A 23,636-nucleotide genomic window follows, 5' to 3' on the forward strand; every position below is an offset into this window, starting at 1 on the left:
CAGCAGTGGGCTTGGCTGGGACATTTAAATTAGCTCTGAATGAGGGACTTTGTCCAGGCAAAGCCCAGGAGGAAAGTCCAGCAGTCCTACCAGTGCCTTGTCCTAGCAAAGATAGTTCAGCCAGACTTTCATCCTTGGCCTTAATGGCTCATGAGATGCAGGAGGTCAGATGATGAAACCACTTAGCCCACTCAGGCTGGTGTCAATGGTTTGCTTTCAGTGAAGGTCAGCTCATTTTTGTTAGTGGAGTTAACTCTGAGGTGCCCAGGTGGTAAAAACTTCAGGGCTTTTGTCTCCTGTCCTGTGGACCCTTCAGTATTTCTCTCCAGGTGAGCTCTGTCTTGGCTCAAGGCAGTGCTCAGTGCAAGCAGACAGTTTGAGACCCCAACTCGGGCTGGCTGGAATAAATCCTGCCCCTGCAGCTTCATCTTCGGCTGAGGTGTGATGCCCAGGCCCTGAGTCCTCACAGCCTGGGGGCAGGGGGGATGGTGTTATTTCCTGTGAGCAATCAGGTGGCACTGCCCAACTCCAGCCATGCCTGGAGCAGTTCCTCCTCCCAGCCTGCTCAGGTGTATTCTCTTGTTGCATGCCACTGCTCCACGCTGTTTTTCTCACTGGTAGCTGTGTGCTGATGGAGAAAGGGGTCCCTTTCCCACTTTCCATCCCCCTCCCAGTGATGCTGTGCAGCTTAGCTAAGGTCCTGGAGCAGTGGCTGGGGGTGTTGAGAGATTTGTCTCACTCCTGGTGGAGCTGTAGCTGGCATGCTGGTGGGGGCTGGGTGCAACCAAGCAGAAGCAGGGCATGGCAGACCGGGAGGGGGCCACACCTGTCTTTAGTTCATCGTTTCTCCGCAGTACCTCCCATGTTTGGTGAGGAGAGATGCTGCCCATTCCCAGTGAGCTAACCAGCACCCAAGGCAGCTGTTCCCAGCAGGACCGGAAGCAAAGCTTTGATTCAGCTGCTGTAAAGTGGGGCCAGGGGAAAACGTAAAGACCCCGTGCTGCACGTTGCTGGAAGCATTTGACGTCCACGGAATAACCTGGTGGAAGCAGTGAAACCACCCAGTCCTGTGGCCCACAGGGAGGTTTTCCCCCCCACGGCCCCCCGAGGCCGGGCGGTGCCGTGCTCGGCGCTGGCTTTGATCAAGTCACACAAATGGCTGCTTCTTAATTGCCTTCCCCCCCGTTAAAAAGGGGATAATACCTTGGAGAGACTTCTGAGGTCTTGCTCACTAATAAAGCTCTTCAGGAGCGTGGATGGCAGCCACTCTGAGAGCGTGAACTGTTATTAATGATTTCCGTTCCTACGGCAGATGAAGCTCTGTGGTTCAGCTTTTTAACCTTGAGTCCTCCGCTCCCTTTTGTTTCCGCTGCCGTTCAGCCTGCAGGGGCAGGTCTGCACCTTGCCTGGTGGCACAGGACCCGTGGCAGGGGCTCTCTGTGTGCTGTGGTGTCTCTGAGGGAGCCTGTTCTCACTCACAAAGAGGGGTTCTGAAACCTGTAGTATGGCTTGAGAAGGGCCCAGAGTGGGTTTGGTGGTAGCGCTGTTGGGGTGGACTCCACTCTGGTTTGGGTGGCCAAGAGATTTGTAGTAGGTTCGTGGAATGGTTTGGGTGGGAAGGGACCTCAAAGATCATCCAGTAGCAACCCCCCTGCCATGGGCAGGGACACCTCCCACCAGCCCAGGTTGCTCGAGGTCTCATCCAAGCTGTCCTTGAGCACCTCTAGGGAGGGGGCATCCACAGCCTCCCTGGGGAGCTGGTGCTGTGGGTTCAGGCTTTGGCAAGAAGCACTCAAGGATGTTTGTGATTGACTCATCCCTTCAATCATCCCCTTCCCTGTACTCCAGAGGAAGACAAATTCCATCCTTAGAAATTCTTTTGCTGTTCCTTTCCTTGGCAGCCTGTTGTAGCCCATGAAGTATGGAGCTCTATCTCCTTCCCACCTCTCAGTCTTAGCCCCTGGGTAAAACCCCCTTTTAATTCAAGCCTGGGCCAGATGCTAACAACTGCAGATGGAGGGACCATGAGGCAGTGAGAACACAGCCCCCAGCCCCCAATCTGCTCTGTCATAAAATTCCCAAACCTCTTTATTCTCCTTTCTTTGCTGCTGCTAGATAAGTTAAAACACATTGCTGATGTGTGTCCCCCTAGGGCCATGCCACTGGGACCTCCTTCAGCAGCTCTTCTCATGCCCTCCCCTTTCCTTACTGGCCTCAGCCTGGAGAGATTCACTTTTTAAATGCTCATTACCCAGAAGGGTTTGGTGGTCATGGAGGACCCAATCCAGGAGGTCCCATTTGTTATTCAACCTACTTTTCAGAGGCACAAGAACATCAAGTGACTCGCACAAGGTCGCCCATGAGTCAGTGACTCCTCTGGCATGATGGCCAGATCCTGCTGTCCTGCAGTCCCCTGCTCTCACCGCTAGATCCCTGTGCCCACACTCCCCAACAGCACAACTATTCAATTAAGCTCCTACAGTGCTGTAAATGTGGCTTATTCCTGGCTTTGACAGCAGCCCTGCTATTCCAGCAGAGCCCTGCCTTTAGGAAATGATGACAGATGAGGTCAGGGCATCGCTGTGATGCCCTTGGAAGCGTCACTGCCTGGTACAGAGGCAGGCTGGGTGGTGTGGGGCTGTGACAGCCAGGGCATGGATCTTCTCTGGACCTGCAGCACCCAACAGGGCTTTGTCGGGGCAGCAAGAGCCTGGCAGGGAGCTCAGGATCTGCTGGGGCAGGTCTGGGTGAAGGGGTGTGCAGGGGGCAGAAGTAAGGAAGGAGTTGTGAGGAGAAGGAAGTGACTTGTAAATAATGCATCTGCTGTGTGTTCTGTGCAGCTAACATAATAACAGCAGGACTGGTTTGTTGGAGGGGGGGTAGGGGGCGGTTCTAAGGCACTTCTCCCTGTTCCTGACAGCCTGATAAATTATTATTACTAATTCTAAACCTAATTGCCAGTAATTTCCCCCCTCCCTGGATAATGTGAATCCCCAAAAACCCACCCCCTGGAAGCAAGCTTGGTGAGCCTGGTGAGCCATTTCCTTGATTCTTCCTCTGGTGAGCCCCACTTCTGCCAGCCTCGTGACCCTGAGCGCTGGCACAAACAATCGAGTTTCTGTCGGGCTCATGACCCCACTTGTAATGGTGGTGACCCCCTCCTTGGGGTCAGGACCCCTCCCCAGCACGGGGAACAGCTCCTGGCTGCCTTGCTGCTCCTCTCCCTGGCTCCCGGTGCAGCCGTTGGACACTTTAAGTTTGCTGATGTGAAATTTAGGTTAATCCGTTTCCAAAGTGGATTAACCTAACCCACACAAAGGCACTTAGTATAAAATAAGAGTGTCCACATGGTGAAGCAGCACAGAGCAGTCCCTGGGCTTCAAACTGCCAGCTCTGGGTCCCCTGTGAGCTCTTCACACTGATGGGGGGGGGGTGCTGCACCTCACTCCCCGGGGGATGTGCTCTCCGCAGTGGCTTTGAATTGGTCTGGCTGGAACTGAAGGGAGCACAAGGACCGAACAAAGCCCAGCAATGGGAAGGGGTTAAAAGCTTCTCCACCGAGGTCCAGGGAGTCTCCCGTTCACCTTAAATGGTCAGGATTTTATTTTAGCTGCAGGGAGGAGCAGCAGCCATTGAGCTGGAAGTGAGCACAGAGCAGGCCCCCACGCTGGGGGTTCTCAGCCCACTGCCCTCTTGTCTGGCTACTTCCCGTGGGATTCCCCCGTGGCTCTGCTCTCATCCCTCAGCCTCCAGCTCCAGAGATCAGCCTGGAGGAGGTGGAAGCTCCACATGGAGTGATACCCATTTTCACCTCCGGGATAGGATTTTCCCGAGCTTCCCCTCCTCCCCCCACGCACCCCCTGGCAATGGAGTGCTTCACGCTGGAGTAGAGACCATCAGAATTGGATATCCCCACTAACATGCCATGAACACCAGCGTGGCGGTGCCCATCCTGGCTCTGGCACTGGCTTACCACAGCCTCACTACTGAATCCCTGGCACTGGGGTTGTTTGGTACAAATTGGCTTTAGAACCATTGAACAGCAAGGGATGTTGATGGGCTGGGTGAGAGGAGTACCAGGGTGGTGGTCACCATCTGAGCAGGAGGTCACCAACCCACTGCCCTTGGGGCCCTACCATGGAGTGTGTACCAGCCTGTGGAATGCCAAGGTGCCGACCTGGGGGTTACCAGGGTGCTGACCTGGGAGGTGCCAGAATAGCAGCCTGAGGGCTGCCAGGGTGCAGACCTGGGGAGTGTCAGGCACAACGGGCATCCCCATCCCTCCCGGGGACCTGGGGCACGGGGCCGTGCTGGGGGCACAGCCAGGTTCGGTGGCATTCTTGATGTCAGGGAGCTGCTGATTTAACAACAGCCCAGAGCCAGCGTCGGGAGCGGCTGGCGTGGGGGCTGCTGCCGGCAGAGCCCGGTCCTGTTCGGCTGCCAGCGCCGGGAGAAGCAGGGAAACAAAAGGATTCAGCAGGGGAGGCAGCGTGGGGCCTGGGCACCGTTGCACCCCCTGGGCACAGGGGATAGGGGCTGCGGAGGGCTCAGCCCCCTCCCGGGGACCGACCGCCGTGGTCCTGCAACGTAGCACGGCCAAAGCCTGGAGCTCCCGGGGTCAGGCTGAGGGTTACCGGGCCGTGCTGAGCCAGGTGTCCCCGGAGGGGTTGAGGCACCCCGTGCCCTGCCGAGCCGTGCCGAGTTTGAGGGTGCTCAGATGGGTTGCAACCCCGCCGTGCTGTACCTATCTGAGGGTCCCCGGTCAGGTTGCGGTCCCCCGGGCCGTACGGAGCGGAGGATGCCCGGGCGGGTTGCAGCGCGCCGGGTGCCGAGCCGAACGGCGCCGTACCGAGCGGTACCGTGCCGTGCCGTGCCGTGCCGAGCCGTGCATTCTCAGGCTCTCCAGCAGGCGCCCGGCCCTGGACATTGTCTGCTGCTCCCGGAGGAAGGGCCCTCCCCGGCCCCCTCCACAATGTGCTCTTCCAGGCGCGGCTCCCCGCGCCCCCCGCCCGGTGCTCCCGCCCCCCGCGGCCCCGCTCCCCTTCCCCCCGCCCCCCTCCGCCGGGCCCCCGCTCACCCCCCTCCGCCTTTCCCGGCCCCCCCCTCCCACCCCCACGCCCGGGAGCCGGGAGTGACGCGCTCCGCAGCCCGGCCCCTCTCCCCGGGCAGCAGCTGGTTGTCAGCCTCTCCCGAGCGCCGCCAGCCCGGGCCCCCCCCCCGCCCTGCCTTCGTCCCCCCGCCCCGCGCTCCCCGCCGCGCCGCCGGGCTGGCGCAGGCCGGCAGGCCCCGGGCTCCGCTCCAGGTACGCGCCCGCCTGCGGGGCTCCGGGACCGGTCCCCGGTGGTGGAACCGGGCTGGGTTAATGATGGAAGGGGGGGGCTAAGGTGATGCGATACACGGGAGGCTCCACGCGGTGCTGCGGGGAGGGGACCGGGAGAAAACCGGGAGGGAAACGGGGAGGGGAGAGGGGGGGAGAGGCATCGGCGGGCGGGGCGGGGCGGGGCAGGAGCGGGGGGTGGCCGCGGGGCCCGGCCCCAACTCCGGGGGGAGCGGCCGGCCCGCCCCCGCTGCCCCGGGAAGTTGCGGGTCGCCTGGCCGGTGGCGGGGAAGGGAAGGGACGGGGAAGGGGGGGTGGGGGGGGGGAGAGAGGTTGGCGCGTCCTTCCCGGCGCCCGGCGCGGCTCCCCCTTCCCCGGAAGAGCACAAAAGCGAGGAAGAAAGTGGGAGGAGGCGGCGGCAGGAGAGCTCCGGCCCCAGCGATTCCCGGGTACCGGCCCCGTGCCGCCGCCGCCGCCATCGTCGAAGCAGCCCCGGCCCCGGGCGGGGATTGTGCTGGAAATAGCCACCTCCCTGGAGGTAAAGCCCTACTTACGTGTCAATCCCCGCCGCACGCTGAGCCCCGGGTCCATCGCCGCTGTATTTATTTATTTACCGGGAAAAGGAGTGGGGGGCGGGACAGGGGAACGGGGATGAATGTTCGCCCGGCTCCCGGCACCTCGCTGCTGTGGGAAGACCCGCCTGGGAACAGCGTCCCGTTGGGGTTGGGGGATCCCCGGCTGCTTAGGGCTGCTCCGCTCGCTCCCTTCTTCCCAAACCAGCCGTCCCCCCCCCATCCCTCTCCTTGACACCCCCTTCCCGGTGAGGGCAAAGTGCTCTCTCACACCGCGCCTTTCCCGGGCATCACGACCCCAGCCCCGCCTGTGGAGCAGCAAACGCCTGGGAGCAAGTTCAGGGGAGGCTGCTGCGGGGTACCGGGATTTGGGGGTGGGAGGAGCGGAGGGGGTGGGGGGCACATAGACGGGGCCGGGGCGCTCCGCTTCAGCACCTTCCCGCTGAACAGCAGGAGCGCGGGGGAAGGGGCTGCCGGCTCCCCCCTCCCTGCGCAGCATCCCTCCACTTTGGGGCGATGGGAACACTCCTGGGGAGGGGTTGCCATAAGAAGAGCTCTCGGAGAAGGGGGAGGGGGTGACGAGCCTCCCTTCCTCTCCCATTTGCCGTTCGTCTTTGCAATTAACTCTTTTTGCCCGGTTTCGAGAACTAACAAATGCTCGGCGTTTTTTTTTGTTGTTGTTGTTTTGGTGGTGTTTTTTTCTTTTTCTTTTTCTTCTTTTTTTCCGCGTCCTGTGGAAATTGGCAGAAATGTCAGCAAAGGGACCTGACAAAGAGCGCTGGGGGTGCTCTGTCTCGGGGGGCACCGCACAGCCGAGCTGGCAGCACAGCCCCCGGCTCAGGGCCAGCCTCCATCCACCCTTGTGCACCAGGGCTTTCGGGGGCTCCTGGAAGCAGTGGCCACGGCGGTGTTTGTGGCTGCGGCATCAATCTTTGACCCGGGGTGTTTTATCTTCCATTAGCCAGCCTTTCTCTGCGCCTGAACTGGTTAAGTTAGGGTCAAATCTGGTTCAATACCTTCTTGGCATGCTCAGAGGGCCGGGTTTGAACAGTGGCTGAGAAGGAGATGAGGCAGCCTTCCCTAAAGCTTGTCCCCGAGGGTCACGGCAGGGAGCTGCTCTGCCCCGGCCAGGTTTGGCAGGGCTGGGGGGCTGCCTGTGCCGGGCAGGTTGCGACTGGCACGGCGCTGGAGCGGCTCCGGGGGTTGCCAGTCACGCGTTGCCTTTTGTTGACTCTAAAAACAAGGCTGCTTCTGGTGGGAAGCTGAGCGTGGCTGCGCCGGGGAGGTCGCACGGCACATACAGGTTCCTGCTCCGCGGAAGGAAATCCCTTCGGGATGGCTGGGCTGTGGCATGAAAGGACACGTTTTTAAAATGAAAGGACTCAAAGAGAAGAGAAAATAAACCATCCTGAGACTGAGAGCTGGGAATATGAAGCGTGAGGCACAGCATGTAAATGACTGGAGAGAGAGACTTTGCGAGGCAGTCCCCGGGAAACTGAGCCTGGCTGTAAAAGAAGGAGGTCACTGATAGCCTGGCATACATTTACCAGGCGCTGCTGGTCAGAGGAGCAGCTGCCCCCCCCCCCCTCCGCCCCACACCAGCCCACGCCGTGGGAGGTTGTTCTCCAAGAAGGAGACACGTTGCTGATGGTTTCTAGCAGTTAAAGCCTCACGGTCCAGAGGTCCTGGTGCTGTTCCTGGATCTGCCAGCGACTTGCCATGCTCTTGGGCCAGCCAGGGAGGCTGCCAGGCCTTGGGGTTCCCAGCTCTGTGGTGGGAGAAGTTTCCTAAGTCAGGACGGAAGTGGAGAGGCTCAGCAGGCGCCTGCATGTGTGGTGCTGGAAGCTCGGGGAGTGGAAAGTGGGGCAGAAACACGGAGCAGGAGCCCTGCACGTGTGAGTGTCTGCCTGGGCTGCGTGGGACAAGCGGCTGCCAGTATCTGCGGAGCAGCTGCGAAGCTTGGGCTGTAGATAAGGAGAGGAGCCAGGGGTGGTGTTCTCCAACCCCTCCGCGGTGCCGGGAGCCCTGCTCCGATGATTTGGGTGTGGCCTGAGAATGCACCATCAGGACCTGACTTCCCCTGGCAGGAGAGGAGCTGCACACGGATTGCCTGACCCTTGATCGCTCCGTGCCGTGAACGTTGGAAACAAAGCGATGGGACTTTACTGCGGGGCGAGGAGATCCTGTGGAGACCTGGGCAAGGCAGGAAAGAGGAGGGCGGCAGTGCCAGGCTGCGAGGGTTCAGCCCTGGGCTGGCAGCTCGGGGCAGCCACTGTCGCTGCCATCTCTACCACGAGTGGCGTGGAACAGGGGGAAGAGGCAGCGGGTCCTGAGACAGGGGCTGGTAATGGATTGCCTTCTGTTTTCTAATGAAAGTTTCATTTGAAGTTTGTTTACAGGAAAGAAGAAATTAGCAGAGAGAATTCTCCTGAGAACCCAGAGAGGAAAAAGAATGAGCTGCCTGACTTGCAAGCCAAAAGAGGGTGGAAGGGTAGATTAGATTTACCGTATTGCTCCGAGTCCTGGCTGTTGTTGCTGTGAGAAATGTGTCCTCCCTTGGCTGGGTGGTTGGAGGCTCAGCCTTCAGCCAGGTGCCTGGCATCCAGGGAGGGTTCAGAGCTGCGCACCCAGGCAGGAATTTTGTTCCTGCTCTGGTGTCCTGTGTTTTGATGATGGGATGTGTGCTGTGCTGCTGTCCTGCTGCACCGGCTGGCTGAAGTGGGGCTGCTCCTGGGACATTCTGGGGCCTCCTGTCCCTGGGATTGGCCCTGGTGTGAGTGGGACAGTGACAGCAGTTGGCACTGGCACTGATGGGCAGCATGAAGAGGTCACAGTGCTCAGCCTTTGGTGTCTCTGAGGGGTGACCTCAGGAGGGATCTTGCTGGTGGCCGATGGTCCCAGCAAGCTGTGAGGGATGCAATAGAGGATGGCAGAGTCACAGTGATGAGTATGGCCAGGGCCATGCTCGAGGTCGGGGCCTTTCTCTTGTTTTAGGGAAGGGGCACAAAGGTGTGAGCAGCTCCTGGGGCACCCTGATGTGGGCAGAGCTGTGGGGGCTTCCCCAAGGAAGTTCCCACCACTGGCTTTGTGAAGGATTCATCCGGCATGATCAGCATGATTACCCCACCCTTGGGGTGGGGTGGGCTGTGCTGTGGGAGCTGTGTGTTTCTGGGAAGCTTGTCCCATTGGCATTTTCGCCAAGGATGTCAGTGCTGGAAAGCAAAAGCTCAGCTGGGAAGCAGGGAGTGACAGTGAGGGGTGTGTGGACAGTCCCAGAGCAGCACCGTGCTCTGCTGGTGGCTGGATCCTGGAGTGGTGAACGTGCGACGGCCTTGTTTGACTTGAGTCATTTATAGCTTATCAGTTTCTGCTTTGATACCCAGAGTATTTCTAATAATAGGCCAATGTTGGTGCACACGTTTGTGAGGCACTTCACAGAGCCTGTGTGTGCCAGGCGTCCTGCATGGCACCATGTCCCCACCACCCAGCACTGCATGGAGAGCCTGATGCCTGCTGGGCTGTGGTTTCGCTGCCAGGCTTGGGTGTCCTCTGCAGCTGAACCCCTCAGCCCCTGTGCCTGAGTCAGAGGCTTTCCAAAAACATCACTCCCAAGCCTCCTTCTCCAGACAGGTGAGAGACTGTGGGCAGCAAGGACCTTGGCATTTGCATTTGTCTCTTAAGCTCTGACAGTAATCTGGAGTAAGCCTTGTGAAGAAGGGCAGATATTAGGGTGGCTGCCTCCTGCAAATGCTTGCAATGAAGAGACTATTTATAGTTTACAACAGGGAGACCTTTGCAGTCCTGCTTCTCTATGTACAAGATGGAGTTTCTGGAAGGGCTGGATGGCTTCATGGCTGGAGTGGCAGCAGTGCTGTCCCCCTGCCTCCTGCCTCTGCTGCTCTGCTTGACCTGGGCAGCAGGCTGGCAGCAGGTCTGGGGGACCAATGTGTCTCCATTCCATTGATGGGTGTGCTAGAGGCTGCTGAGCCCTTTCTGTCCCTCTGTCTGTCCCTTGGTGCCTGAGAGGTTTCACAAGCTGTAAATTCCAGGAAACTCCCCGGGCTGGGGGCGGGCATGAGCCTGGAGCCAGCAGATGTGGCTCCAGGGATGAGGAGCTGGGAGGAGAAGCACAAACCTGTCTTGAAAAACGTTTGTTTGTTCACAATAAAAGCTGTCAGCCAGCAGCAGGCAGGCAGGGCACTTTATGAGGCACAGAGCAGGCTGAAGGGTGCCTGAGTTGCTTCTTACATGGAAAGGGAGCAGGGGCTCTGTTTTATCTGAGAACTAAGGACACACACAAAAAAAATTAAGAGGAGAGAATTTGGAAGCCTTGGAAATGTTTCAGTCAAAGGACAGTGCAGTTGAAAGTGGTTCTGGAAACATTTTTGGTGCTCCCCTGCACCCCAGGGCTCTGGGTGAGGTCTCTGCCCCTTTCTGAGGGATGAGAGCAGGGAGAGGAAGGAGATAAAAGGATCAGCAGCGGGACCATGGAACACGTATCTGCTTCCTCCCAAGCTGCCTGCTGGAGAGTTCAGCCCAGGGAGGTCCTGCAGCCCCTCCTCTCATTCAGGATCTCACTGCTGCCTGTCTGATGATGGTTTTGAAATCCTGTGGCTGACCTTTCCGGCGCTGGAAGCCATCCAAGGGCTGTGTCTTGAAGTACTGTAAAGGTTAGCAAGAAGGGAGAGAGAGGGAGAGGGAAAATGTCCTTTCAGCTGCAGGAGTGGGAGAGAGGAATGTCATCTATGCCACCAGGGAGCAGGCATGGAGCCCCAGCTGGGTGTCCTTGGCTTGCTGGGATCCTCACTACCCCAGCCCCTTCCCAAGGTGTGTGCTGTCAGTTTTGATCAGGACACAGGCGTGATATCCCTTTGGAGGAGCAGTCCCTGGGGACTATGCTGGAGCACAGCCTCTGCAGCAACAGAGGAGAAGAGACTTCATTGCTGTCTACAACTCCTTGAAAGGAGGTTGGAGTGAGGTGGGGGTGGTCTTTTCTCCCTAGTATAAGGTGATAGGGTGAGAGGAAATGGTCTGAAATGGTGCCAGGGGAGGGTTAGGTTGGAGATCAGGAAAAACTTCTTTCCTGTGAGAGTGGTCAGGGATTGGAACAGGCTGCGCAGGGAGGTGGTGCAGTCCCCATTGCTGGAGGTGTTCAAGAAAGATGTGGCCACGGGGCCATGGTTGAGTGGCCATGGTGGTGCTGGGTTGAAGGTTGGACTGAATGATCTCAGGGAGCTTTTCCAAGCCAAACAATTCTCTGATTCTATGATCAGGCAAGACAGGCCCAGTGCTGCTGCCCAGATCTGCCCCACTGCCCTCTCCCCAACCAGTGCCACTCCTCTGGGTGATGCCTCCTGCAGCAGCTGCGTCGACCTCCAAATAATCTGAGGTGTCTTAGGGGCTGTCTGATGGAGTTCCCCCTCCCTGCCCTCAGCTCCTGCACGCTGCTGCCTTGCCAGAAGCAGGCTGGGGTGGATGGAGATTAAAGGGTAAACTGCAGGGCTCAGCCATCCGCTCCTACAGGATGCGAGCTCTTTCTAATTGTCCTCAATTAGAGACAGTGCCATTGCTCAGGCTCTTCAGGCAGGAAGCAGAGCCCGGCCCGTGGCCTTGGCGAGCTCCGAGGGGCCAGCAGCAGCGCTCTTGGGGGAGGCAGGAGCTGCTTGATTGTTTTTAGGAAGCAGAGCTGCAGAGGAGATGTCCAAAGCCGCCGGAGAAAGGAGGAAAGAAAACAGCTCAGCCGCTTAACCCTTTCCTGCTTGTCTCCAGGATGAGACCTCGGTGAGCAGCGAGGACTTTGATATGAACGACTCCACATGGATCTCAGCTGACCAGCACCTGAACTCCAGCCTGAGCCCCAGCCAGGACGAGAGCATGCGCAGCCCTCAGCCCCTGCCTGGCCATGAGGACGGTGAGTGCCCCCCGCCCGCCCCTGCCCGCCTGGCCTTGTTAAACATTAACCAGCACCCTCTGATCAGGTGTCCCACCTGTGGGGTGGATTTCATGTGCTGAGCAGCACTGCCTCCCAGGCTTTCCCGTTTGGCTTTTGGGTTCCTGCTCGGAGCTGGTGGTCCTTGCACAGGGATCTGACTGCCAGCTCCTCCAGCAAGAGGTCACCAAGGCTCCTCCTAAAGCAGCAGGTTGTGGCTGTCTGGGTGTAAGGAGGAGAGCCCTGCTGGTCCTGAGCCGTGAGCTGTGTGCAGGAAGGGTGCCAAGGAGAGAAAGCTGCTCCTTAGGTGGTGGCTGGGAACCCCCCCAGGCAAGAAACATATCCTCTGCAGGAGCCAAGAGTGATGGGAGGACATCTCCTCACTCGGGGCAGGTGGTTGGAAGGGGCTGGAGATGGCAGAGATGGGCTGGGTGGAAGAGTTTGAAGAGAGCTGCTGTGGTATTTGTGTGAGACATGCTGGGTTAACTGTGATGGTTTGAAACTGCAGATTGACTACAGTTAACATAAAAGAGTGAGTAAATAAATGGTAGAAGTACAAGCTGGGGTCAGGGTTCATCTCCATGATGCTTGGAAGGGTTTGGTGGTTGGACTGTTGCTGGCTTTTGCTCAAGAGATTGAGTCTCTCATTGTCCCCAGCCCAGCTGCTGCTGGGAGAGTGGGAAGGGAGCGGAGGAGTCGAGGGACAACATGGGCTGGGTTGGTGCTGCTTTAAGGAAGGGGACTGGAAAACCACCCTGGAGGAAAGAAAGGTCTTTTGTGCTGGCAGGTCTCCCTGGGGTGGCTTTTAGCTGCTTGTGTGGTCAGCAGCAGGGCCAGCAGGGCCAGAAGAGGCAGCAGGGACACTGCTCCCTTTGGTCCGTTGCGTGGTGGCACTTCAGTGTCTGCTGCAAGCCTGCAAGTTTCTCTGAACTGCTGGTTTGAACTAACTGGGACCAGCCCTGGGACCAGGCAGCCTTGGTGAGGATGTGAAACCTGACCCAGCTGCACCATGGCCTTGTCTGGTGGGCCAGGTGGTGGCACTCCTGCTGGTGCAGTGTGCAGGCTGTGGCAGGAGGAGTTTTGGTGGGAATCCATCTGAAAGTGTTCAGCTCTCTAGGACCAGGCTGCAGCCTCAGCCCTGAGCAAGTCCTGCCTCATACCCACTGCCTGGCCAGGTCTCTCCATCCTCCCCCTGAACTTTGCCATTCTCCCATTGGGAGTTTTTGGGCTGGGCTGGTGGCTTATCCCTCACTGCCAACTTCCCAAGTCTTGTTCACCATCTCGAATGGCCTGGGCTGGATCCCTTTTCTGGACATTGTTTTTCAACAGGAGAGTAATTTAATAAGGCCCTGGTGTGTGTAGGCAAATCAAGGTGTTCTCACTCCAGCTAAATCCTCTCTCTCTGCCCTCTCAGGGAGTGTTTCCCATTTCCCATGCCCTGTGGGTTGTTTCTTCAGGAGCAGGTGTCCTCTTTGGGGCCCTTCTTGGCTCCTTTCGTTTCTTCTCCACGGTTCAGTGGTGAGCAATAAGGGCACAAATAGTCCCTTCCTGTTGTGTGTGGGGTGCCAGCGTCCCAGGCTCTCCCCAGGGTGGGCAGGAGGCTGAACCAGGTCAGTTTGGCAGTGATGGAGTGAAAGAGTAAGCGAGCCAAGCCCAGGGCTACTAACAAGAGCCATCAAGAAGCAGCCATGGGTTTGGATTTCCATCAGGCTGTCCTTCTTCAGGAGGCATTTCATGGGTCTGAAGGGGGGGGGTTGTGCCCCTGGGGAAGGTCCATATCCTGTGCTGGAGCTCTAAAACACAGGTTAATGCTGCTGGGGTGAAAGCCTTGGGTGAGTCCCTCTGCCAGGCCAACACTCCCACTCAGGAGGCTGAGAAGGGAAGGAGGAGGATGGAGCAACCCAGGAGGATAGTGAGTGGTCAGAGATGAGGAGCAGGGAGTGGAGAAGGAGCATGGAGCTCGAGGAAAGGCAGGGAAGGGAGTGTGCATGAACCAAAGTGTTGAGCACTCTTCAGCTTCCCCTCCTCTTCACCCAGGAAAGCTTTTTTTTTTTTTTTTTTTTTTGGAAGCAGATGTGTTTTACCAGGTTCCCACTGGCTTGCTAAGGCTGTGCTCATGAGACTTGCCCAAGGACTCACCTAAATGTGAGGAACAAACCTGTGTGGAATCACCTAAATGCCCAAGCAATCACCTAAATGTGAGGAACCAGGCTGTGTAACTGCTGCTCCTCAGAGCCCAGCCAGCCAAGGTGCCCTGCACAGAGAACCTGGCAGCCCAAGGGCTCTGCTTGATGCACTGCAGGCCCAAAGTGGATGTTCAGCCATGTCTCTTGCACTCAGCTGGCCACTACGCCCCACAGCAGCCCCACAGAGCTCCAGCCTTCTTCCACCAGCTGTGGGAGATGCAGCCAGGGATGCAGAAAGCTGGACTCAGCTCCAGGCGTCCCAGCACACGGGGGGCAGGTTGCACACTGAGTTCTTCAGTCAGGAGCTTGCTCAGGACTTGGGGCTCTCCTCCCTCTGGAGATCCTTTTGACTTCCTAAGTTGTTGCTGCCTGCTGCTGGGGATGGACAGGATGCTTGGAGTGGTTCTTCTGTGAAAGGCTTCCTAAAGTATAAAGCTTTAATGAAGAGCTGCCTGGTGGGAGGGTGAGTGGTGTCGTCTGACAGGCTGGGTGAAAACAGCCCTGAAAGCACCAAAGCAGCAGCTGCAGGGCTGGGGGCTTGCAGCCTGTGAGCAGAGCAGTGTGAGACCCACAGGTGGGAGAGCAGGGAACCACCATCCCATTCTTTGATCCTCAGGTGTCTGCTAAAAAGCAGCTCAGAGGAAAGCCAGCAGCTCTTCTTGTCTCCATGCCCACAAACCTTGGCCCAGTATAGCCACACAGTGTCAGCCCTTGGACCAGCAGGAGAAGAAATTAGACCTAATAGGTCTCTTCTCCCTCGTCTCAGGTGATAGAAGGAAAGGAAATGGCCTGAAATTGTGCCAGGGGAGAGTTAGATTGGAGATGAAAAATTTCTTCACTGCAGGAGTGATCAGGGATTGGCACAGGCTGCCCAGGGAGGTGGTGGAGTCCCCATCCCTGGAGGTGTTCAAGAAAGCTGTGGCCATGGCACTTGGGGCCATGGTTGAGTGGCCATGGTGGGGTTGGGTTGCTGGTTGGACTCCATGATCTCAGAGGCCTTTTCCAACTCAAACAATTCTCTGGTGCTGTGATCCTATGGGACCTTGGTGGGAGAGGGACACAGAAGGCAGCGTCCAGCAGCAGAGCCAGGCTCCTGCAGGGCTGGTGGGCTCGTGGTGGGACACAGGACAGAGTGCCAGTTCAGAGCAGTGGCTCCCACACACTCCCTGCCCCCTTCCCTTTTCCTTTGTTCCTCATGCCCTGGGCCCAGCACGGGACGTGTGCAGCTCCCTGCTCCAGCCCTTCCCCGTCGGATGTTGCTCACTGCCTCCATGCCCGCAGGAAGCAGCAGCAGGATCAGCAGCAGCTCTCTGCTGCTGGAGTGGAGCTATTGTGCAGGACATCCTGGAAGGACACATCTGTGGGAGCCAGCACACGTTTGGAGCAGAGTCACCCTGAGAGCTGCCACGTCTCGCTGGCCCCTGTGCCAGTCACTGGCACTGAAGGTGTCCTGTGCCCCCTCCCAGCTGAGCACAGCTGCCTGCTGCCTGCCCTGGGCTGGCTGCAACAGTTCCAGGTGGAGTCTGTCCATCTTCAGAGCTTGTCTGCATTCAGAGGCCAGCTCAGAGCTCCAAACCCTCCCAGTTTGGTCTGGTGTGTGGCGCTGAGTGAGGTATCCCTCCATGGGCAGGCTGTGACCTGCTGGTGTGTGCAGTGCCCTTGGAAAGCAAGCAGGAAGCAGAACCCTGGTGGAGGTGACTTGGCAAAGCTCTGAGCTCATGCAGAAGACATCTCCATGATGTCCTCCAGTAGGACACATCTTGCTTCCTCCCTGGCCATGCCCCTGCCCCATCACCCAGGAGCAGAGTTCAGCCTGTGGGCAGGAGCTGCTGCTCCTAACCCTGCTGAAGAACAGGGAGAGCTCCTGGGTGTAGGATCTGCTTTCCCTTGCTTTGTGGGACTGTACTGGGACAGGTCCCCTTCAGCTGAGGTTCTGGCTTGAGTGGCAGTGTCCCTGCTGAGCCTGTTCTGCCCAAAGCAGCAGTGGCTAATCCAGATCCTGGAGAAAGGACGTTCATAACCTCTTTAGCAGTGGAGGCAGGCACTGCTCAGGGGCATCCCTGGAGGCAGCTGGCTGGGAAAGATCCTGGGTGCTGGGGACATCCCTCAGGAGTGCTCCAAGGAGGACATGCAGGCAGGAATTATTCTGGGATGCTGTCCTGGGAGCAGGTAGGGCAGGTTGTTCTTCTGGGCAGCCTGTCCTGGGTCTGGCTGGGACAGAGCTGAGTGGTTCCCAGCACAGCAGTCTCTTGGTGGCACTTGTCCTGCAGCTCTGGGTCACACCAATGTTAGACCTGGAGAAAAGGAGGCTGAGGGGAGACCTTCTGGCTCTCTACAGCTCCTTGAAAGGAGGTTGGAGCCAGATGGGGGTTGGTCTCTTCTCCCAAGGAACAAGTGATAGGACAAGAAGAAATGGCCTCAATTTGCCCCAGGAGGCGTTTAGGTTGGACATGAGGAACAATTTCTTCCCTTTGAGAGTTGTCCAGGCCTGCCCCAGGCTGCCCAGGGCAGTGGTGGAGTCCCCATCCCTGAAAGGGTTTCAAAGCCTTGGAGCTGTGGTGCTGAGGGCCATGGTTTGGTGGTGCCCTGGCAGTGCTGGGGTAAGGGTTGGACTCCATGGTCTTAAAAGCCTTTTCCAACCACAAGGATTCTATGATTCTTCTTTCTGAGGTGCCCACTCTGTGCTGCACAGCACCAGGTTCCCACACCATTGACCTAGCAGAGAGCATCCTGGGGAGGAGAGCAGCTTCTTGCCAGGCATAGTCCAGAAACCAGGCTGGTGCTGGCACAGCCAGGACCTGCAGGACCTCCCCAGCCTCCTACCAGGCTCCATCCCCAGGGCAGCCTCACTCCACACCTGCAGCTCCCTGACAGCTGACATCTGCCCATGGAGCCATGGCACCCTCCTGGCTGCCCCCAGGCAGGGTGGCTTACCATGGGCAGCATTGGGTGTCACAGCTCCCAGCTCCCCTCCACCACTGGGGCTTATCTCTCCTCACCCCTGCTCCAGGTGCCCACAGACACCCCTGTGCCAGCCCCAGGGAAGGTCTGATGGCCATTGCCAAGGGTGGCCTGCAAGCTCCTTGCTTTTTGGATGGAATCCTCACAGTTTTCAATGCTTCTTGCCCCAGGGCTGGGTTTCACCCTCCTGGAAGCCCTAGCTCAGAGCCTGAGCAAGCCTAGGGCCAGCATCCAGCCCTTACAGCAGCTGGGTGTGACCTTAACCTGCTTTTCTCAGCCAGGTATTGCCCCTGTGCTCTGGGTGTCCCCATGCTGTGCTGTCCTGGTGGCAGAAGTCAGCCTGGGCTGGGTCTGGGCTGGTGGCTGTGTCCCATGTCACCTCCTGAGGGGCCTGTCTGCTCCTCTTGAGCAATCACAGCCTCCCTTTGATGCCCTTTGAAGAGCAGTGATGAGGGGTGCAGCAGGGACACTGTGGGGCCATGGTGGCTTCTGGGCTGGGGCTTGAGGCTCTGCTGGGTTGAACGCTGCTGCTGGGCACGGAGCAGAGGTTTTGGGGGGGGCTCTTCCTTGGTGTGGAGCAGACAGGGTCTGCAGGCTGCTGGGCAGTGCTGGGCAGTGCTGCTTGTGCCCCTATCTGCCCCCCCAGACTGAAGGGGTCAGCAGGGTGACCCCCAGAGTGTGTCCCTTGCCTGGGAGGGGTGACTTGGGGACAGTCCCCGCTCTGGGGGTGAGCAGCAGGGTCTGTGCTGGTGGCAGGGCTGCTCTGGAGGCAGCAGCTCGGCCTGGAGCCTGCCCAAAGCCACCAAACCTGTTTGTTTGTCTGGCATGGGGAGAGGCAGTGCCCGGGCAGTGCTGGGCCATGGTGTGCCCCCTCCCTGCGGCAGCATCGGGGCGGCTGCCAGCAATGGTGGCACAAGGAGAGGCTTGGTCTGTGCCACCTCCTTCCCTGCTGTGTGGGGAGTAGGAGGGCAAACCCAGAGCATGGGTGGCAGGGCTGCTGTCCTGCCTGGCAGCTGCAGAGCTTGGGTGCACGGCAGTGTCCATCGTGGGGCCAGTGGGGTGAAGTCCTGGTGCCAGAGGGAGCTGCTGGGCAGTGGAGCTGGGGGGAGATGGCACCGAGGGGCACCTTTCATGGCGAGGGAGGGGGAGCAGGCTGCACAGCGCTGCCTTGTGCCCAGCCCTGCCAGATGTCTGGCTGGTGGAGGGCTCTGAGCGAGGGCAGGGCCTGGGGAGGGAGCAGTGGACACCCTGTGTGGGACAGAAGGAGGTTTGCATTACCCAAGGAAGACAGGAAATGGAGAGCTTGAACTGGACACTGGCCAGTCCCACTGCTCCATGGCCCCCAGCAACATTCCTTTTCTTCTTCCTTGCGCAGCTTGGAGGCCATCAGCTGGGCAGGGCCTGGAGGAAACAGGCTTCATGCTCCAGCCCTGGGAGTGCTGCAGGGTGGCCATGGCAGCCAGCATGGCCAGGGGCTCTCCTGCCACTCCCTGCCTGGTTGTGGCTGCAGGAGCCCTGATCCTGGCTGCAGGATCATAGAATTGTTTGGGCTGGAAAAAGACCTCTGAGATCTAGTGTGAGGTGTCCCTGCCCATGGCAGGGGGTTTGGAACTAGATGATGCTTGAGGTTCCTTCCAACCCTGACAATCCTATGGTTCTATGATCACCAACTCCAGCTGGCAGCCTAGGACCACTGTGGCCATTAAACCACATCCCAGAAGCTCTTGGTCCTGGGGGCAGGACCCCTGGGCATGAGTGCTGGATCCCTGGGGTGCTAGTCGCTTGTGCCTAACAAAGGTGGTGCTGCCCCCCAGCCGTGCTGCCCCCCAGCTGTGGTGCCCTGCAGGGCCCCTGTTGCCACTAGGGCTCTGTAATTTGTAGAAGGGTCCCTTCCTTGCAGCTCTCCTGCTCCCCCCCCCCATCTCTTTTGTGAGTGAATAATTTATGGCACTTTTCATCTTCCTGGCTGTTGTTGCAGGCAGGCAGCGGTGGGATGCTCTGCGCCCTCCCTGCAGCCGCTCTGGGGCTGGCTGTGCAGCTCCAGCCCCTGCTGGGGCCATGCTGGCTGGAACTGGGACATTCCCCTCCCATTAGCCAGGGGAAGTCTCAGGTGTGGGAGCAGCAACCCCTGCCTCTGCCCTGCTGGCTGTGGGCGAGCGGAGCAGGCAAGGGCCACGGCTGGTGGCTCAGTGGCGGTCCCCAGGGAATCCAAGGGTCGCTGGTGGTACCTGGTGGTAACTGTGGTGCCTGAGGCCACGCAGGCAGGTGGGAAGCAGCTGAGGGAGCCTCTCCCTGGTGCTGGCCGTGGGCTGTGGCCATGGCAGGGCAGGGGCAGGGGCAGGGGCAGGGGCAGGGGCAGGGGCAGGGCAGACAGCCCCCAGGCCCACCGGGCTGCAGCGAGGTTTCCGTGGGCCGCTGGCTCTTGCATAAGCTCATTGTTTCCCGAGTCAAAAGAGGTTTTTGTCTCCACTCTGGAGATGTGACAGGAGGAGGAACAATTTGCCCCATTCATCTTCAGCCCTGCCTTTGGAGAGCGGCGTGGTGGCCTTCGCTGACAGAGACGTTGGAGCCCAAACCACTTCCCCGCCATAAAACCTCCCGGGGAGCAGGTGTTGGGAATCGCCCCTTCCCCTCCTGAGCTCTGCAAATCCAGCACCACAGAAATCAAGGATAATCCAGCAGCCTCTTCAAAATGAAAACGCTGAGCCCTGATTAATTCATTTAATAAGTGACTGATCCCCCTCCTCCCCCAGCACCGCAGCCCAAGGAGCCATTTTGCTTCTTACTCTTCTGGGCTGGGCCACCGCTGGGGAGATGCTGAGGCTGCAGCAGAGGCATCAGGCAGCTTCCTTGCTGCCTCCTCCTTGCTGGGTTGGCCACGACTGTGGGGCTGAGGAGAGCAGAGCTCTGCTGGGCAGCCTCCATTGGGCTCACCAGCATCCCCTGCTCAGGGCTGAGGTCTCCTCCATCTCCATCCCATGGAGCCCAAGCTCCGGGGGATTAAAGTGGGGAATGAAATATTCCAAACTGAAAGATCAAACCAGTTCCAAGTGACATTGTTTTTACAGTTCCATCTGCTTCAATTAGGGCACGGGGGGTGGAGCAGGGGGGCTCCCAATTATCCTCATTAGAGGGGCTCCTCGTGCAGCCAAGCTCCAGCCGCGAGCGGGGAGCTCACCGGGCTCCTGCTGCTTGATGATGAATAAATTCATGGCCTGGCTCGCCTGCTGCTGCTCAGCCCTGCTCCTTAGGGGTGCTCTGAGCACCCTCTGGCACCAAACCTCTCCAGGCTCACAACTTTTGGGTTTTTTTTTACCAGAGCTGTGGTTCTCTGGAGCATGGCCAGCTAGCTCCGTGTCCTGCTGCAGCTGCTGGCTGCAGAGCAGGAGCCTAAACCTTGCTCCTGCCACTCAAGCAGCTTCTGCTGCTTCTCCCCCAGGTGCTGCTTCACTGTTCAGGGCTTGCTGTGGGCTGGAGGTGTCCTGGTGCAGCTGTCTGGGGAGCAGCAGCAGCACCGGCACCGTCCCATCCACACTGACCAGGAGAGTGCAGTGCTCCTCCCTGAGCCCTTCTGCGTTTTCAGGCTGGCTGAGGCCATTCCCTTGCAGACCAAGGACCTTGGCACTCCACATTTGTGGCCGTTTCTCTGCCCACAAGGCTGAGATTAACCCTTTGCTTTCTGTGCTGAGCTGCTGCGGGAGCAGCACCTCTGAAAAGGTAGAAGTAAGACAATTGTCTGCAGCTAGTGGGTTACAGACCTTGTTATTTACCTCTGTTCATCCTTGGGTTAAGTTGCTCTTGCAGTAGGTGCTGATCCCTTCTGCTGGATTCCAGTTTCATGTTCTCATGCCACCTGGACAGGTTCCTGAGCACCTCCTCCTCTTTGCTTTCATTTCTTCTTGGCTGTAGCAAACCCCAAGTTCATAAATGCAGAGGAGTTGGGTAGGATCCTGGTTTGCAGCTGCTCTCTGTGTTTTGTGTAGCAAAAAAAACACCTCAAAACCTGAGACATTGTGAGGTTGGGAGGGTCCAGACCTCACCACCAGGATCCTGCCTGATGTGAGCAGGCAGGGCAGGACTGGCACTGCCAACAGAGATGGGAGCTGCAGGGACCAGGGCAGAGCTGGGGGCTGAGGGGAGGCTGGAGGTGAGGTGGGACAGAGCAGAGCAGGATACCCAGGGAGAGATGGAGATGTCCAGGGCAGGTTGAGGATGCTCAGAGTAAGGTGAGGATGCTTAGAGCAATGTAGGGATGCCCAGGGCTGGTTGAGGATGTCTGGGGCAGACTGAGAATGCTCAAGAGTGTGTTGAGGATGTTCAGAGCAAGGCAGGGGTGTCCAGGGCAGATTGGGGGTGTCTGAGGCAGGTTTAGGAGGCTCAGTGCAGGTTGAGGATGCTCAGAACAGGTTGAAGATGCTCAGAGCAGTGCAGGGATGCCCAGGGCAGGTCGGAGATGTCTGGGGCAGGTTGGGGATGCTCAGGGCACTGGTACAATCTTCTCCCAGGTGACATCCCTTTCAGTGCCCCTTGCCTGGCAGAGGATTTGTGGCATGCAGATTCCCCCACCCCCCACTCTGTGCAGGCAGGCGTGCAGGGGGCTGCCTGTGCCCCAAGGAGGTGGCAGGGGGTGGCTGCCTTTGGCCTGGGGCCGGGTGCTGATTGGTGCTGCGCTGCTGTTGCTGTGCTTGTGCCCAGGCTGCCAGTGGGGCCTGGCGTGTGCCTCGTGCCTCTGGCCTCGGGAATAATTCTCCTTAATCCTTCTGAGAGGCATCTCTGGATGAGGCTGGAGCCTCCCTCTGGGAGCCCCGTCTCGCTTGGTGTGGAGAGCAGAGCAGGGGGAGGGAGGGAAGGACCATGGATGGCTGCTGCCATCCCATGGGCAGGACCCCAGCTCCCTGCATGCTGCCAGCACCACTGCGGTGCCCAAACTGAGGGTGCTGTGTCTGGCTGTGCCTAAACCGAGGGTGCTGGGTCTGGCTGTGCCCAAACTGAGGGTGCTGTGTCTGTCTGTGGCCAAACCGAGGGTGCTGGGTCTGGCTGTGCCCAGACTGAGGGTTCTGTGTCTGTCTGTGCCCAAACGGAGGGTGCTGGGTCTGGCTGTGCCCAGACTGAGGGTGCTGGGTCTGGCTGTGCCCAAACGGAGGGTGCTGTGTCTGGCTGTGCCCAAACCGAGGGTGCTGGGTCTGGCTGTGCCCAAACCGAGGGTGCTGGGTCTGGCTGAGCTCAAACCAAGGGTGCTGGGTCTGGTTGTGCCCAAGCCACTGTGTGTGTGGGACAGAGAGCCCCACGGAGCAGGCACTGGAGCAAAACCCGCAGGGACCTGAGAGCACCAACCTCTAGTGAACCCCCCTGGGTGTGGGGCAGGAGGTGGCAGTGCCATCCTGCTCCTCCAGGTTAGGGCTGAGCCAGCAGCAGAGGCCCTGCTGTCATGGTCGGGGCTGCAGCCACTTGTCCAAGCCCTTTGCTGTGGCACAGGGACAGGAGAGCAGCACTGGTCCCAGGAGATGGCTCAGAGGGTGCCTCAGGGTGGTGGTGCCTGCTGAGCTCCCTCAGAGCCCTAAAATCCCTGCACACGGAGCCAGCACTTGGCCCCTGCCAGGAGCAAGAACTTCTGCATGGAGCCAGCCCCGTGCCAGGGAGATGCCACCTGCCACCAGCCTGGCACATAAACACCAAGGCCAGAGATTAGGCCAGCTCTGGTCATGGCTCAGACAGTGAGGGGATCAGTGCCAGGGAAAGGAGAGGGAGGCAGCTCTGCCGAGCAGGGAGCTGCAGCGGGCACCTCGGAATTTAGGGGCTTGTGGGGCTGGCAGCAGCCTTGGCATAGGCTGGGCAGTGAGCAGGGTGGCTGGGCACATGCTGACTGTGCCCCGTGGTCAGCTTGGGTGTCCGAGTGCCCTCAGGGCTGTTTGTTTGAAGGGATACAAAGTCCTGGGCTGCCGCAGGGTCACGGCGGCGCTCACCCAGCCTCTCCTTAAAGTTCCCCCGTGGGTGCCAGCCTGGGGAGGAGGAGGGTGGGTGGCACCATCTCTCCGCCCTGCGGCCCGCACACCTTTGGACCTGGCAGCTCCCTGGCAGCCGGGAGGCGCTGGCGGGGTGCTGAGGGCACCTCTCAGGCCGACCCCATTGTCCCGCGGCGCGGCGGCCGGTGGGGACCTGCCATCTGCTGCCGGCCGCCGGCAGCTTCTTTGTTCGGTGCAGGCTGGCGCAGGAAGCTCCCCACGTGCTGCTGCGCCCTTGCCCTCCGCGGAGGCACCTCCTGAGATAAAGGAGTTACTGCGGCCGGGGGGAGGCAAGGCGACGGCCTCGGCAGCTCACAAAATGTCCTGCCCGGCCCCGGGGCTGCGGCTTCTCGGCTGGCCGCGGGCAGGGCTGGGTGCTGGAGGTGGTGGGCATGGGTATGGGCAGGGCCAGGCAGTGCGCCGCTGCCAGGCTGGGTCTTTGGAGCGGTGTGAGGCTGGGGAGGTTGGGGGGAACAGGGCACGGGCAGGGGATGGTGCCAGGAGCTGGGGGTGTGAATGGAACTGGCACCAAGTAGGAGCCAGGCTGTGTGTTGGGCATGTTGGGGGCATTGCTGGGGCTGGGCCCATAGGCTGTGGGCTCGGCCCATGGGCTGTGGGCTCTGCCTGTTGGAGTGGTGGAGGAAAGGGGTGGTGATTGGGGGAGGACTC

General features: G+C 59.2%; 1 protein-coding gene across 1 annotated transcript in view; it reads left to right on the forward strand.

Moving 5' to 3' along the window:
- The window catches only part of NOL4L (nucleolar protein 4 like), a 62,076-nt gene that overhangs the window by 32,909 nt on the left and 5,531 nt on the right, over positions 1-23,636 (forward strand). The window contains exon 5 of the mRNA XM_054391852.1: positions 11,659-11,800. Within this exon, the coding sequence (XP_054247827.1) occupies positions 11,659-11,800 (142 nt within the window). The remainder of the gene's footprint in view (positions 1-11,658; positions 11,801-23,636) is intronic.

This window comes from Indicator indicator, chromosome 24, assembly GCF_027791375.1.
Source record: "Indicator indicator isolate 239-I01 chromosome 24, UM_Iind_1.1, whole genome shotgun sequence".
Taxonomy (NCBI): Eukaryota; Metazoa; Chordata; class Aves; order Piciformes; family Indicatoridae; genus Indicator; species Indicator indicator.